Below are 14,538 nucleotides of genomic sequence, written 5' to 3' on the forward strand. Positions count from 1 at the left end.
GTCTTTTTCCTGAAGCCCCATACCAACAGCCATGAGCAGAGACTTCACTCCCTGGATATTCCGTGGGCTTTGGCTTTTTATGTTGAACGAATAAAACTGTTCTGCAAGTCAAACCAGCAATTTGTTGTGGTGGCGGACAGGATGAAGGGCCTCTTGGTGTCCTCCCGGAGAATATATTTTCTTGGATCACATCCTGTATCCAGGTATGCTATGACCTGGCTAAGTGTAACATTGGACTTGTAAGTCAAACTTGAAAACCAAAGTAACTTAACTGCTACTAATTCAAAAATATGCTTGATTTTAAATATGTTGTCTGGGCTTTATCCTACAATATGCAAATACTATCCTTGAGGGCCACTCCTTTATACTCTAACTTTCCTGTATGGGTGGGTGGGTGGGTTTGTAGACTCAAGTACCAGGGAAGAGTCAGCATCCTTCTACTCAATTTTAAAAAACAAGACTCCCGTCTCTAGAGGTGAGAGCCTCTTGCAGGGTCAGACAGGTGGCTGACCACTGCTGGAAAAATGTAACTATTGAGTGCATTAGAAAATGTATTGAGCAGAAACTTGGCATCCAGCAAAGTTGGGATCTGTGCCAATATATCACATAATGGGACTCAATATAGAAGTTTCTCATCCTGAAGGCAGGGGATAAAACAGACTCTAGAAATCTAATTATTAGAAGCTGGACCTCCTACAGGGACATGGGCGGCAGATGTACACAAGGTGAAACAATAAATAAACATGATTGGAGCACAAACTAAACCTCAGCAAACTAGTAACTGATACTGAGTTTGACTTGCAGTATATGGCACTACTACCCCATCTTCAGTCACATGTTCAGTTAGCAATGTGTCCTGGCTTATCTTAAAGCTTTTTACCTCTTTGGTGTCTAAACAAGTCCAGAAATCCTTACATTCTAAACCTATTCTGGAACCTTTTCATTCATACCGAAGTGGCTCTTATCATTGAGGCACTAATTTAGGGGAGACTGAGTTGCCATCAAAATGAGATGACTAGCTACTGCCAGGGATAAGAACTCTCATATGAAAGTATTGATTCAAGATTAAGCATTCCAGGTATGGTTGGAGAAGATGCATGTCCAGCAAAACTGCTCTACTGAAGCTGGAATGGTACTCAACTAGTACAGACTACACATCTACAGTAGTGTAGGGCTAGATGTTTGGGGGGTGGAGGAATTGAAAATGAGAATGCTGAGCTTTTCCTAGGAAGGATTAAATTGGCTCAAATTATTACTGTCTGAAATGATCTAGTTGCTATTAGGCCTGAGACACTCCTAATGACTCCTTCCTAATGAGCAGTTGTCCACCTCACCTAAACCATATCACTAACTAAGCTCATAGTGATGAGTTGGATGTATTGGCAGGGATTAGATTTAACAAGTATGAAGACTAAACTTGTCGTTCCTCAAAAACAAAGTTAAGGCTAGGGCTGGGCAAGAAATTGTCTTCCTGTCCCACAAACTTGAGCTTTCAAACTGTTTTCCTGTTCTACACTAGGACAAAGCAAAGGCCAAAATCAGAGCTGGGACTTGATTCTGGGCCTGTGACATCCCAGGTGAATGCCCTAACCACCAAGCTATTGGCTTCTCTGGGACGGTGGGGTGATATGTCCAACTATTTTGTTGGAAACTTCCCAACCAGCTGTAGCTGAAAGTAGGCCTGTTGAGTTACTATGACTCTAATCCTAGTGAAAGGTAATGGACTGAAACTGAGCTGTTTCTAAATGGTGCTAGTGAACTAAAATTCAGCCTTGTAGTTTGCTACTCCATATGCAGGAGTCCCATTAATTTAGTGATAGTCTGAGAGAATTTATCCTTTAACATAAACATCATTCAAGGGGAGGGAATATGTGAATGATAGAGCTTTAGGCATTCACTTGACACTACCAGAATTGCAAATTTAGCATGTTTCTCACTGTCTGAAAACTTAATGGGTAGATTAAAGAAGGACACAGGAATTGTGTTGTGACTATGTAGAATGTACTTTTTAACTGGCCTATTTTTAATGAAGTATTGCTATAGCTCTCTTGTTATGTTCTTTATGAATGTGTTTGTTTGAAACTGCCCTTGGGAAAACAGTTGTAGTATCAGAATCTTTCTCCCCATAATTGAAGAGGTCTCTTTACATGGAACCTGATGCAAAGGGTTTCTAAGCAAATTGCTTTTCATAATTGATCATAACTAACTCTCTCTCTCCTTTTCTTAATGCTGACACTTAGTATACGCTCCATACAACATTCAATTAGCATGCCTGTTATGAGGTAATGTATGTACGTTTTAGTATGTAATCCAGCTATTGGATGTGTGTTGTCTCTTACTAACTGAATTGATCCTCTTTCCTTCCCCCATCCCACCCACATATGTAGAATTAAATACATGGAAACGTCTTGGTTTTTAGAACAGATTTACTGTACTGACTTAGGATAAAGCATGTACTGACTGTTCTTGCAGAAAGTTCATTATTTCTTTGAACTTGTTCTAGTGGCTATTACACATCCTAGACATGACATTTACTTATGATGAGAAGCTGAATAGTCTTTACTTTCTTAGAAATGTTATGCTACCAAATGATTTCAAATTCAGAACTGTCTACAGCTCTTCTAAAATGAAGAGACTTACTCTCCTATAGGTTAATAAGAAAGTAAGTAGTTTGGCCTCTGACCTCAGTTTTTTCTCTTGCTGACTTTAAGTGCTTGCCTTGCCTCCCTCTTCCCCAAAAAGCCTGCTTGGATCAAAAGGCATGCAGATACAACTTCATATTGGTTGGTGTCCATTTCCCAAACCAAGGAGTGGTGCACATGCCTACTGTATAAATGCATATCAGAGTAACTGAAAGATAAATGTGGGGCATCCTAAATGGACAATGAGCAAGGGAAAACTGAACTTAAGACCTTACCCCAAACCTAAAGCTTCTAATGTTTTGCACCTTCTAAATAAGGTTGAGTACATTACAAACACTAAGGCTGACTGCATCAGAAGTAAGAATTTCTTCATCTGGCAAAAAAGGCACAAGGTCACGCTGCAAGTTGGTGGCAATTGATATAGAATCCCTGGATGACTTACTGACCCTACTGAAGTCAGTGTTTGCCATTTACTTCAGTGGGGACAAAATTTCACCCCTTGTCTCGACAAGCAAACCTAGGCTGCTACCACTAAATAACACCGCTTTTATCTTAGCGTATTGCGTTTTATCTTTTCATAGTTTAATAGTCTCTACCTGTGAGAGATTGAGGAGAATACTTATTACTGTTGATAGGGGCGGTCTCCAGAAGGACAGGGTAAATTATCTCCAGGGTAAATCTATCTTTAACTTTGAGACACACATACTATAATGAGTTGTCTTTATAGACAACTAGAGCAGTGGTTTTCAAACTGCGGGTTGCAACCCAGTACTGGGTCAGGGAATGTAAGGCACTGGGTTGTGGTGCGGTGCTCTGGTAAGCACTGCTGACTAGGCTGTTTAAGTCTCTTTGGTGGTGCTGCTTGGCTACGGCAGGCTAGTTCCTACCTGTTCTGACACTACACTGTGCCCCAGAAGCGGCCAGCAGCAGGTCCGACTTCTAGGCAGTGGGGGCCACAGGGCTCTGTGTGCTGCCCCCACCCTGAGCACCAGCTCCACACTCCCATTGGCTGGTTTCTGGCCAATGGGAGCTGTGGGAGGGGCGGGGCGGTGCCTGCAGGTGAGAGCTGCATGCACACCTCCACCTAGGAGCTAGACCTGCTGCTGGCTGCTTCTAGGGCACAGTGCAGTCTGTGGTGCCAGACATGCAGGAAGCCTGCCTTAGCACCCCCACTGACCGGGAGCTGCCTGAGGTAAGCCCGTGCCGCAATCCCTTGCCCCAGCTCAGAGCCCCACCCCAAACCTGGAGCCTCCTCCTGCACCCCAAACCCCTCATCCCTGGCCCCAGGCCAGAGCCCCCTCTCACACCCCAAACTCCTCATCCCCCACTCTGCTGGGTCATGGGCATCAGTGATTTTCTTCAGCTGGATTGCCAGAAAAAGTTTGAAAACCACTGCTTTAGAGTGACTGGATGTGGCTACGTTGTCTTACTGAACTAGTTAACTTTTCTAAGCCAACAACCATCAGCCTGTTTGAAGAGTCTATGAAAAGTGACTAATGACAAGTTAAATCTGGCATTCTACAGTACCTTACCCCTTAACTTTGTAACTCTGTCACTGAGTTCCAGGCAATAAGTAATTTCACTGAGAACTTCTCGTGTTTTTTTTTTTTTATTTTTTTTATTCTGCTGTTAAGCAGTGTAAAGAGTGATTGCCTCAAAGGTGGTAATAAAATGAGCTTCTTGGCTTGCAGTTGAAAGTTCTATACATGAGTTGTATTTGAAGCTCTTCAATTGTACAGTTTAGGCCTAAAGCAGGGGTCGGCAACCTTTCAGAAGTGGTGTGCCGAGTCTTCATTTATTCTAATTTAAGGTTTTGCATGCCAGTAATACATTTTAATGTTTTTAAAAGGTCTTTCTATGTCTTTAATATATAACTAAACTATTGTTGTATGTAAAGTAAATAAGGTTTTTAAAATGTTTTAGAAGCTTCATTTAAAATTAAATTAAAATGCAGAGCCCCCCCGGACCGGTGGCCAGGACCCAGGCAGTGTGAGTGCCACTGAAAATCAGCTCGTGTGCTGCCTTTGGCACGTGTGCCACAAGTTGCCTATCCCTGGGCTAAAGTAACTGTTTACAAAATGTGCAAAAGCTACTATCCAAAAGATATATTAATCTGACGGCTGTCAAAAGCATGTTAACATAGGACAGGGAAACATGGATGCATTGTCCCAAAACTAACCTAGTATTACTATGCTCATGTTCTCACTTTAAGAAACTAACCACTGGCTTTTTTTCCCCATAGAAATTCTTCTACTTTCAAGTCATTTGAAGAAAAGGTTGAAAACTTAAAGGTAAATCTAACTAGCTGCCTCTGGAAACAGTTGTTTAATGGGAGACTTAAGCTGGGACTTTCGAAGGAATCAAAATGTGGTGCTCAAATCTCTTCCCTTAAAATTCAATGGCAGCTGGGCAACTAGCTTCTTAGGCTACTTTTGAAAATCCGAATATAGTAATTTGACGACCAAGTAAACAAATGCTATGAAATGCAGGGATTTAGCCAACTGGCTTCATGCCAGAAAACCCCCAGTTGGGAAGACTGACTGACTGCTCTCTGGTCTGCTTGTATGCTCAGAATGGCACGAATGGGCTGGATCATGCTGTTTTCAGTTCAAGGCAGTTGCACCTGTGTTTCTCCTATATGGTCCAAAAAGGTCACTCTTGCTGACTCCCCGCCATTACCTTTGGACGGAAACATGCATCTCTCTCCCTCCTGACCCCAAAATATTTCCACGCTGCACAGCTTCACAATTTAGTTGTAAATTCACCAGCAAAGTCAGACTGCCTAAGCAGGCCTGCTTTTACTTTTTCTCCTCTGATGGTAAGCAATGTAATTGACCACAACTAAGTTAGCGCACAGCTTTCTAAGCAAGTACAATTATTAAGGGAAAAACATTAGTGAGAGAACATATATAAAATAGTAAACCTACATGCAAATAGGCTTATCAGAGATCACCCCAATTCCAAGCAGAACTCTGGCCAGAGAACAGCCCTTCAAACCCCACCAAGAGGTTTTTCTGTGGTTACAAGTTGATAACTGGCTTGGCGCAGAACCAGCACACTATGAATAGAGTTGCTCTTTTATGCCATTTGGGCTTTGACCCTGGGAACAGGTAATTTGTAGACAAAGATTCCCATCCCAGGTCAAAGCTTCAGTAGATCAGGTCTGGAGGTGGATATTTGCATTCCCCTCCTCCCAAATATTTCCTAGGAAACCTACTCCATTAACAGCTCAGTCTTGTCTTAGCCCATTGTTTTAAAGTCTTCTTTGACGCTTGTAACACTTCTCAAAGTTTACATTAATCATGTCTTGCCAGACAAGTTAGACAGTCCCACAATAACACAAACTTGCATTTTTAATACAGTGAGGTTCTAAGATACTTCATTCAATAAAGGTTGTCCAGGAAACTGCCTTTCACACACAATAGAGAACCTGTTCTTTGTATATCCAGAATCTATACTGTTTTTAACTTTAGGGCTGAAAAGCTTTATATTCTAGCTTACACTGGGAACGCAAACTCTTATGTTACCATCAGAAAGTAAGGAATATAGGTGTGCAATTCTGTTGTAAAATGTACATGATCTTAGATTTCACTTTCAGGTAAGGAGGCTGAAGTTGATGCTGAGGCCTCAATAAGCAGAGATCAATGTTATGTGGCTGTTCAACTAACTTTTTGATATAAAGGCCTTCATATTATGGACCAGACTGCTCCTTGTACAGGAATTTGGGGTTGGGGAAAAGTACATAAAGAACTCCTTTCCCCTTTTAGCATCTTGTGTAATGGCTTGTTGCAATCTGAGAGTTTAGGGACTTCTCCTTCCATGAACTCTGGGAATGCATCTCCCTAGAAGGGAGGTGGGAGTGATGTGGGGTAAGTGTGTTACACACCATCTGAAGGGGTGTAGCAGTGGATGTGCTGCACCAAAACACCAGAGCTTCAGGATGTGTCCTTGAGGCTGAATGTTTCTTGGAGCTCCTCCAAGGTGGTACATAACAAAAGCTAATCTTGTTTTAATTCAAAATGTTCCAAAACCTCTGTAGGATGTCTCAACTTGAAGTTGTACAATCTTCATAGAGCATATCTGAATATAGGCTGTTGCAACAATCTGGTCAGGAGCATTTTTGGAGTACTAAAGGCTAAGGGAGACTCATGTGTTAAGCCAATGTTTGGAGGGTTGCAACATTTCCTTCAGAGTATCTCCACCTAGCTTCTTCCACCAAGTGGCACTGAGTGCTGCTTCTACCATAAGTATTGTAGAGGCAGACTGATCCTGGAAAAACTGTTTGGGGGAATTTATCCTGTGGAGGCAATCTTAACATTAAGGCATTGTTTATTGCAAAACTTGTTTGTTAAAATACCTGGCTATCTAACTGTATTTGCAGTTATCCTTTCTGAAGGGTTTACCTAAAACTATCTGTATTTTAGTCCAAAGTTGGAGGAGCCAAGCCTGCTGGAGGTGACTTTGGAGAAGTCTTAAACTCAGCTGCCAATGCTAGTGCCACAGAAACTATTACAGAACAGATACAGGAGGAGACCCAGTGAGATTCCTGCCTTTGTCCTGCTACCCACTGCCAGATGCTACAAGCAAACTCTAAGCACATTTGTAATGTTCTTCACTGTCAGTTTCCACCAGATGTGCTTTTACTTAGCACTTAGCTTTATATCAATTTGATAAAATAGCTTGTTTATGGGTTTAAAATATTTTTGGAACTAAAGTAGATTGTATCAGCCTGGCTTTCTGGGGGGAAGGGACATTTTTATGCTTTTCAAGTACTTAAAGGATATATCCCTGATTTTAAAGGCAATCTCTAAAATGTTGTTTTGAAAAACTTTAGACAAACTTTATGCTGTACATATAGTATGTGGATTAATAACTTTCTTTTGGATGCTGTGATTATTAGCAATTGTCTTCACTTATAAGAACTGTCATTCTACTTTTACTGCCAAACTGAAGGCTAACTTCACTCCTTTGGTGGCTTCAGTGCAACAGTTCCCTAAATTGGACATCACACTTGGAAGATTACTCTAAGCTGCAGAAAAAGGATTTCTGCTTCAACATTATAAATAACATAGTTATAGCAGGTTTCCACAATAGTAATCTACTGTAGTCAAAACCAGAGTCCTAAACTGGATTTGGTGCACATGGGGCAAAGGACATAATCCTAACTAGCATTCAGACTTACTGACTTCTCTGTGGGTCCTATGACTAGAGTTAATGTCCTAAGTGTGGGTTTCTCAGAGTACTTCAAATGAAAGTGAGATGCCTAATGCTGCTGCTCTAGTATCTGAGCTAGTTTGTTTAGCACAGTACACTATTGTGAGTTCTTCACTTGATGCTTTAACTCCTGAATTATTCTGCTGTGATAAAATGGCAGTCTTGTAATAATGGTCTCCAATGGTGCTGATTCTAAAACTTCTATTCTAGTATTAATATTGAATCTTACACTATAAAACATGGAGTGGAGATGAAATGTGAACACATTCGTACAGCTTAGAATGTAGGAATATGGCTTTATGAACTTGGCCTTGAATGGCTGCAAAAAATATTTCTAACAAGTCATTACTGATTAATAATTCCAAGACCGTTATGGGAAGTTTTTCAAAACCTTTCACCATGCTGTAATAAACTTGCACAGCATTTGCAGGCAAGAACCATTGCTCTAGGAGGTAGAGGACCTTCTAGATGCTCAAACTATTTCATGCTCTCAAGACTCTTGTAGTCCTACTCTTTGTTAGAGGCTTGAAAATTAGCAATACTGTTTGCACCACTGGAGACTCCACTCCTGCTTAACCACTGAGATCCACTCTTGAAACTTTACCCATTTCAAAGCCTACAGCAGACCTTGTAAGAGGGCTACGTTACTTTACATATTAACTATATCCACTTTATGTACTTTGGAAGTTGCTTGTATTATGTACATGTCTGGCACATGTTGGTCATTATCAAATTGTAACTTATGCCAAATGTCTCATCACTGAGCTTGGAATGAACTGGAAGCAATTAAAAAAACTAACTGCAAAAATTTGTCTTATGCATGTCAAATTCCAAAACTGCTACACAATTTTCTTTAGACACCATTGTACTGCATTTCTGACAAGCGCTTTGATAGCACTTCACTGCTAGTGAATATGCTCAGTTACATGTGAGCAGCTTAATAAAATCTTATACATGAGCATTGCCATTCTCATTAACAGCACAGCTGTAAATGCAGACATTATGAAAACTCCTCTTTGGAAAAGTCATAGCTACCTATAGGCCTAAGCTTTTTTAAAATCAATTTGAAAGGACTGAATTCACATACGAAATATTCATATGCCTAATCCTCTTTTCAGTGATGTGATGAAACACCTGAATCCTGCCCAAATGTAAACTGAGCTAGCAGTGTGGGATAAGCTGAACAGATACACCTTGGAATCCTTAGGGCTTGTCTACACTGGCAATTTACAGCACTGCAACTTTCTTGCTCAGAGGGGTGAAACCCCCATGAGCACAGCAAGTTTCAGTGCTGTAAAGCACCAGTATAGACTGCACCAGTGCTGGGAGCTACGCCCCTTATGGAGGTCTTTTTTCTTTTTTAAGAGCCCTGGGAGTGCTCTCTCCCAGCGCTCTGCCACGACCACACAAGCCACGTTAAAGCGCTGGCACGGTGCCAGTGTAGGCTAGCCCTTGGGCAGTAAAATTCCACTTAAAACATTGGAAAGAAATCAGAGGAGCAGTTTCAGTTGACACATCTAGGGAATGTTTTCCCACTAGTGTGAAATGCAATTAGCAGCTCCACTGAAGATGTCTTCAGTACCTGAATCCTGTCAATTGAGACTTCTCCTCCCAGAGCCTTGACTTGAAATGGCTGAAGCCATCCTGGGCATCTAATTTTCTAGAATCACAACCTAGTCAAGATCCTAAGCCAATTAATATTTACTCCCTGCTTTTGAGAGAAATTTTTATGCCCACTTGATATCCAGGGCACCTTCTGTTGGAAATGGGACCTATCTGCAAAGCTGGACCTTTGTGCTAAAGATAAATGCAATGGTTTGTAACTGTCTGCTAGATTTAGTAGCTAATCTCCTAACTTGATATCTCTATACCTATTCTACCTGTACTGCTACTCATTACTCAGTTCTTAAACTTCCACTACCTGCTTCCTTCTTTATTACTAAATTTACCCATTTCCTGTGTCTCCTTTCACTTTCCAGTCTTTAAATGAGACTTATCAAATACAATATGCTTACTGTCCAGTCCAGTGACCTCTGTACTAAACTGCTTACTTTGTCATGGATTTTTAGATACCTTTACTATCATAATGCTATCTAACTTTCTTAGTTATAACAATCTTTACTTTCTTTACAGAAGCCAGACAACAGCTATAGAGATACTCTCAATCTGGTCTCTTGTAGGTAGTTAGCCCTAGACACTATCTCTCTTAGTTTGTTTGAAAAGATGGAGTTTGTAAAACAGCTATTTTACAAATACTAAATTTTTATACGAGATTCATTTTCTAGGTACTGATTATCTGTGAATGCACCTATGTTTCCTGGCCTAAGCTTCCATATGTATGTCTCCTTACTGAAACTGCTCTTCTGATTCCTTTCTAACTGCCATTACAATAGAACCTTAGAGTTACAACTACCTGGGGAATGAGGGTCAATGCTGAAATGTTTAACTCTAAACAAAATATTATGGTGGTTATTTCAAAAGTTTACAATTGAACATTGACTTAATACACCTCTGAAACTTTACTATGCAGAAGAAAAATACTGCTTTTTTTTTTTCAATTTGCATTTAAGAGTACTGTATTATATTGCATTTTTGGAGGGGGGGGGTCTCTGCTGCTGCCTGATTGCATACTTCTGGTTCTACATGGGGCCTGAGCGGCCTGTTGAGCAGCCATCATGACAGTGATTCAATTGTCAGCCGCTGCCACCTAGTTCCCAGCCTGCCAGGCCTGGTGGCAGATTCAGCCTGTCCCTCAGTCGCGGTGGAGACTTGCACTTCCAGTGAAGCCGCTGCCTTGTTCGGGAACAGTAACGGGGCCCTGGGCCTTCGCCCTGAGCGAGGGGCAGCGAGTCTCTCACTTCGTCCCTCCCCCACCCCGGGCCACTCCTGGCAGCGAAGCCCTTACAGCGCCCGCGAGCCAGCAGCAGAGGCTGACGCTGACCGGCCGTTTCCGCACGAACAGGGCTCCCCGCGAAGGGGGGGGGGGCCCTCCAGCCAGGCTCCTCGGGCTGGAGCCCCCGCCTCCTGTCCCCGGGCGGGACACGTGACGGTGGGGAACTTCCTGCCCCCACCCCCAGGAGAGGTGGGCCCCAAGCAGCAGGTGCTGTTCCCCCTCCAGCGCCCCAGAAGCCCCCCCGCCCTTATGCGAACGCCGCCTCCCGGAGCCGACCAAGATGGCGGCGGAGTTCATGCGCGCGAGGCGGCGCTCTCGGATACCCCCGCGCTACTCTATGGTTGCCCGCGAGTCCGCCGCCTGTGCGTGACCGGGCGCAGGAAGGGTCAGAGGTCACGCCCCGCCCTCCCGACGGACGCGCAATGGCGACGCGGAGCTGGAGCCGCGCCGCCTCGCGGAGCCGGGCCTGGCAGCTGCTGGGTGCGGCCAGGCGGGGCAGCAGCCATGGAACCGGCGACTCGCCCCCGGAGCCGGAGAAGCGGCCGAGCGGCCTCACCAGCGCCTTGGGCGCCGGCCCGTGGCAGGTGAGAACGCAAAGAGGGGGCGGTACGAAGCGGAGGGATCTAAACGGCGGGGGCAGAGGAAGCCGCGCTGTATCACGTGACAAGGGGCGAAGGCGCTAGTGGCGAGTGGTTGTCACCTGACGCGGAGCGAGGGGCGGGGCCTAACCGTAGCGCTACCCAGTGCGTGCGCCGCAGGGAGTCCTCGAGGGAGCGCTCACGCAGCGCCCCCTGCTGTGCGTGGGGCGGGCCTGGCAGCTGGAGCTTGGCGCGTTCGCAGGGGCGTGACGGGATTCGCTGCTGCGGGCTCAACACGATTTAGTGCAACAGGAGTGAAAAGCCCTGCTTAGATGAGCGCAGGCGCGTGTGAACCCTGTTTTAGCGGGGAAGTGGAGCTTGGGGGGGCTTTAGGGGAGGGAGACCCCGGCTTGATACGTGTCAGGTGCTAGCCTGCAGCTGACCAGGGTTTGCAGGTGCAGGGCTCCTTTTCCCCCCCACCCCGTGGGTGTGTCGCTCTCCCCCACCCCTGCTGTTGGTGTGTCACTGGTGTTACCAGTTTTGCCCTTACTATGGGGTATGTTCATTTGTTAGGGTTACTCTTTTTTTGCGGGGGGAGTTCTGTAATTCTATCAATGTACTGCTTGTGTCATTTGTGTTCTCCTATGGAGCTCTACTTCTCCCTTTGGCAAGTTCCCTCCCAATGGAACTATCCTGCAGGATCTAAGTTCCCCAGGGCTGGGTTCCTCCAGCCCCAGAATCAGATGAACACACACACATTCATTAACAGAGCATGTCTGAGGGGACCGGGTTAATCAGCACTCCCAAGCTGACCCCTTGTATGTCACTGGACTCAGCAGACTGGGTCGAGCAGCACTTTCAGTCTGCCACCCTCATATGTTCCGGGTTCAGCACATCCCTTTCCCCGCTTTCACGTTACAATTGTTTTGGTAGTAACCCACTTGATGGGCAAATCCCACAGGATATTTGAGTGCTGCAGGGGAGCCAAACAAACAAAACAGTTATTAAATCAAACTTACATTTGACTAGGAAAGTCAGGTTTAGAAAACTAAACTTGCCACAGAAGGCAGGGTCAGAAGGCTATGCCTAGAGAGAGAGAGAGCTGGGTTCTCACCACTCCATGAAGCTTGAATCTATCGGGGGGGTCCCAGTTGGTGGTTGTGGTGGTAACTGAGGGTCCAGAGTGCTGGAGACAGGCAGAGCCCCCAGCATGATCAGTCAGGAGAAAATGAAGTCCCAGTGGAACTGTTGCAAGTGCTGTTCTTGCCTTGGAATCTCTGTTCTCTATTCTGTCTGCTAATGGGGATGCCTCCCTGTCCCATCTTTGATGCAAATGGGGCTAGGGGAGTTTCCTTAATTCTGTAACCCTTGTTGGAGCGCAGGTGTGTGTGTGTTTAGGTGTGTCTCCCACTACCTTTTCATTGCTTTTTGTAAGTCTTTCTTCTGATCGGCTTTGGTTCAAGTAGAGGCTGGGAGGGTGTCCTTCATGAGTCAGACAGGTTCGATACTGTGCTCTAGTTCCCCAAGAATGCAGCGCTGACAGGTAACACCGGGCCCCAGGTGCAGGGCTCCCCCCGCCCCATCTGTCTTGGGTGTGTCACTGGGCCCCAGGTGCAGGGCTGTCCTCTTTCCCCCTCTCCCCCTGCTTTCTGTGTGTCACTGGTCTCCAGGTGCACAGCTTCCCCCACTGTCGGTGTGTCACTGGGCCCACATGTAGCCCCCACTGCCCCTGGCAGTGTGTCCCTGGGCCCAAGTGCAGGCCCCTTCCCCCTGCCCACCGTCAGTGTGTCACTGGGCCACAGGTGCAGGGTTTCTGTTCTTAGGAAGAATGTGAGGTTTAGATTTTCTTTCTTTTAGCAAATTCTGGATCCTGTTCATTTGACCAGTAAACAAAACAAGATTAATGTAAGAGAAAATCATATTAAAATTCATAATGGAATAATCAAATCAGCTTTCCAGTCATGTGTTTTTCCTTCTGAGATCAGAGAGTCAGTTTCTCCTTGGCCAAGTTCACCCTACTACCAACATGTAATAAAGTAAGAGCTTTTCATGCCTATGGAAAAAAAAGTTGAAGCTTGCATGGGTATCTTTTTAAAGGGATTCTATGAACATGAAATCTAACCAATTTAAAAATAAAAGTACAAGTAGTTTTATATACTGCAATTGAGTCCCTTGCCAATTATTGTTAAATAGGAGAATGTAGTAAAATATTTTTCTCTATCATGTTGTTGTGTAATAGATCCAGGCAAACAAAGGGTGAACTGACAGACAGTTGCAGGAAACTGGCTGTTAGTGTGATTATTATTTGTATTAGCATAGCATGGAACCCTACATGATTGTTGTTAAATGCACAAAGTAAAATATTGGGGAAAATAGGGATTTTTTTTCTTTTATTGTTTTAAATTATAGTAATTGAAGATGTCATATGTAACAAAAATAGGTAAAGCATTTTCTGATAGGTGTATGGCTTTTTAAAATTGTCTAATTTGTTAATGTGAATTTCAGTTTTACATACCTATTTTTCTAACTACAATGTTTGATATACAAACACTGGAGCAGTTCTTTTAAGTTCTGATTCTGCAAGCAGACATATTTGGGCTTGTTTCAGTGGGTCCTGCTAGGATGCAGCAATCCGATTTTAGGATTGGGACCTAATATGTCAAGCTGAGCCTTAATTCTAGTGGTTAGATATCCTTTTTTTTTTTTTTTTTTTTTTTTTAATGCCCTAGCTAAACTGATGTGAATTCCTAATGTTGATTATCTAAATGGGTTTAACTCTTGCTTGTATCCCTTTATTGACTTAGTATATGTAAGTAAGGGTTAAACCAGTTCAGTGTGTCTCCATTAGGGATTTACACCAGTTTTAACTGGATACCTTGGTTTAAAAGTCAATCTAGTTAAGATGGTGAATTTTTCTAGTATAGAAAAGATTAAAGTTAACGTTGCCCTCTGCAAAAATAGCCCATGCTATAAAAAGCCTTCCGCTTACACAGGCTATTGGGAAAGAGTATCCTCATTAATTGAAGGCAGACTGTGGCCTCAGTGCCTCTAAGAATAATGGGATATGGCAGCCATTTTTGAAAGAGGGTGAATTCCCCTGAAGATTTGATGCACCAATTCTGCAAACAGGTAAACTTGCAAACAGGCAAAAAATCACATTTAATCCTAGATATTTATTTTCAAAACCTACCTACTGTAGTAGATCTATGCA

The 14,538-nt window shown here is 43.7% G+C and overlaps 1 protein-coding gene across 5 annotated transcripts in view; it reads left to right on the top strand.

Moving 5' to 3' along the window:
- The window catches only part of TPD52 (tumor protein D52), a 188,323-nt gene that overhangs the window by 49,713 nt on the left and 124,072 nt on the right, over positions 1-14,538 (top strand). For 2 of the 5 annotated variants that reach the window (XM_074944198.1, XM_074944196.1), the window contains 3 exons: positions 2,241-2,282; positions 4,885-4,933; positions 7,067-8,688. In XM_074944198.1, coding sequence (XP_074800299.1) covers positions 2,241-2,282; positions 4,885-4,933; positions 7,067-7,183 — 208 coding nt within the window. In that variant the 3' untranslated portion in view covers positions 7,184-8,688. Of the gene's footprint in view, positions 1-2,240; positions 2,283-4,884; positions 4,934-7,066; positions 8,702-14,538 lie in introns of those variants that run through there. The other 3 variants (XM_074944195.1, XM_074944197.1, XM_074944199.1) reach the window with 3 other exon arrangements.

The sequence above is a fragment of the Natator depressus genome, chromosome 2, assembly GCF_965152275.1.
Source record: "Natator depressus isolate rNatDep1 chromosome 2, rNatDep2.hap1, whole genome shotgun sequence".
NCBI lineage: Eukaryota > Metazoa > Chordata > Testudines > Cheloniidae > Natator > Natator depressus.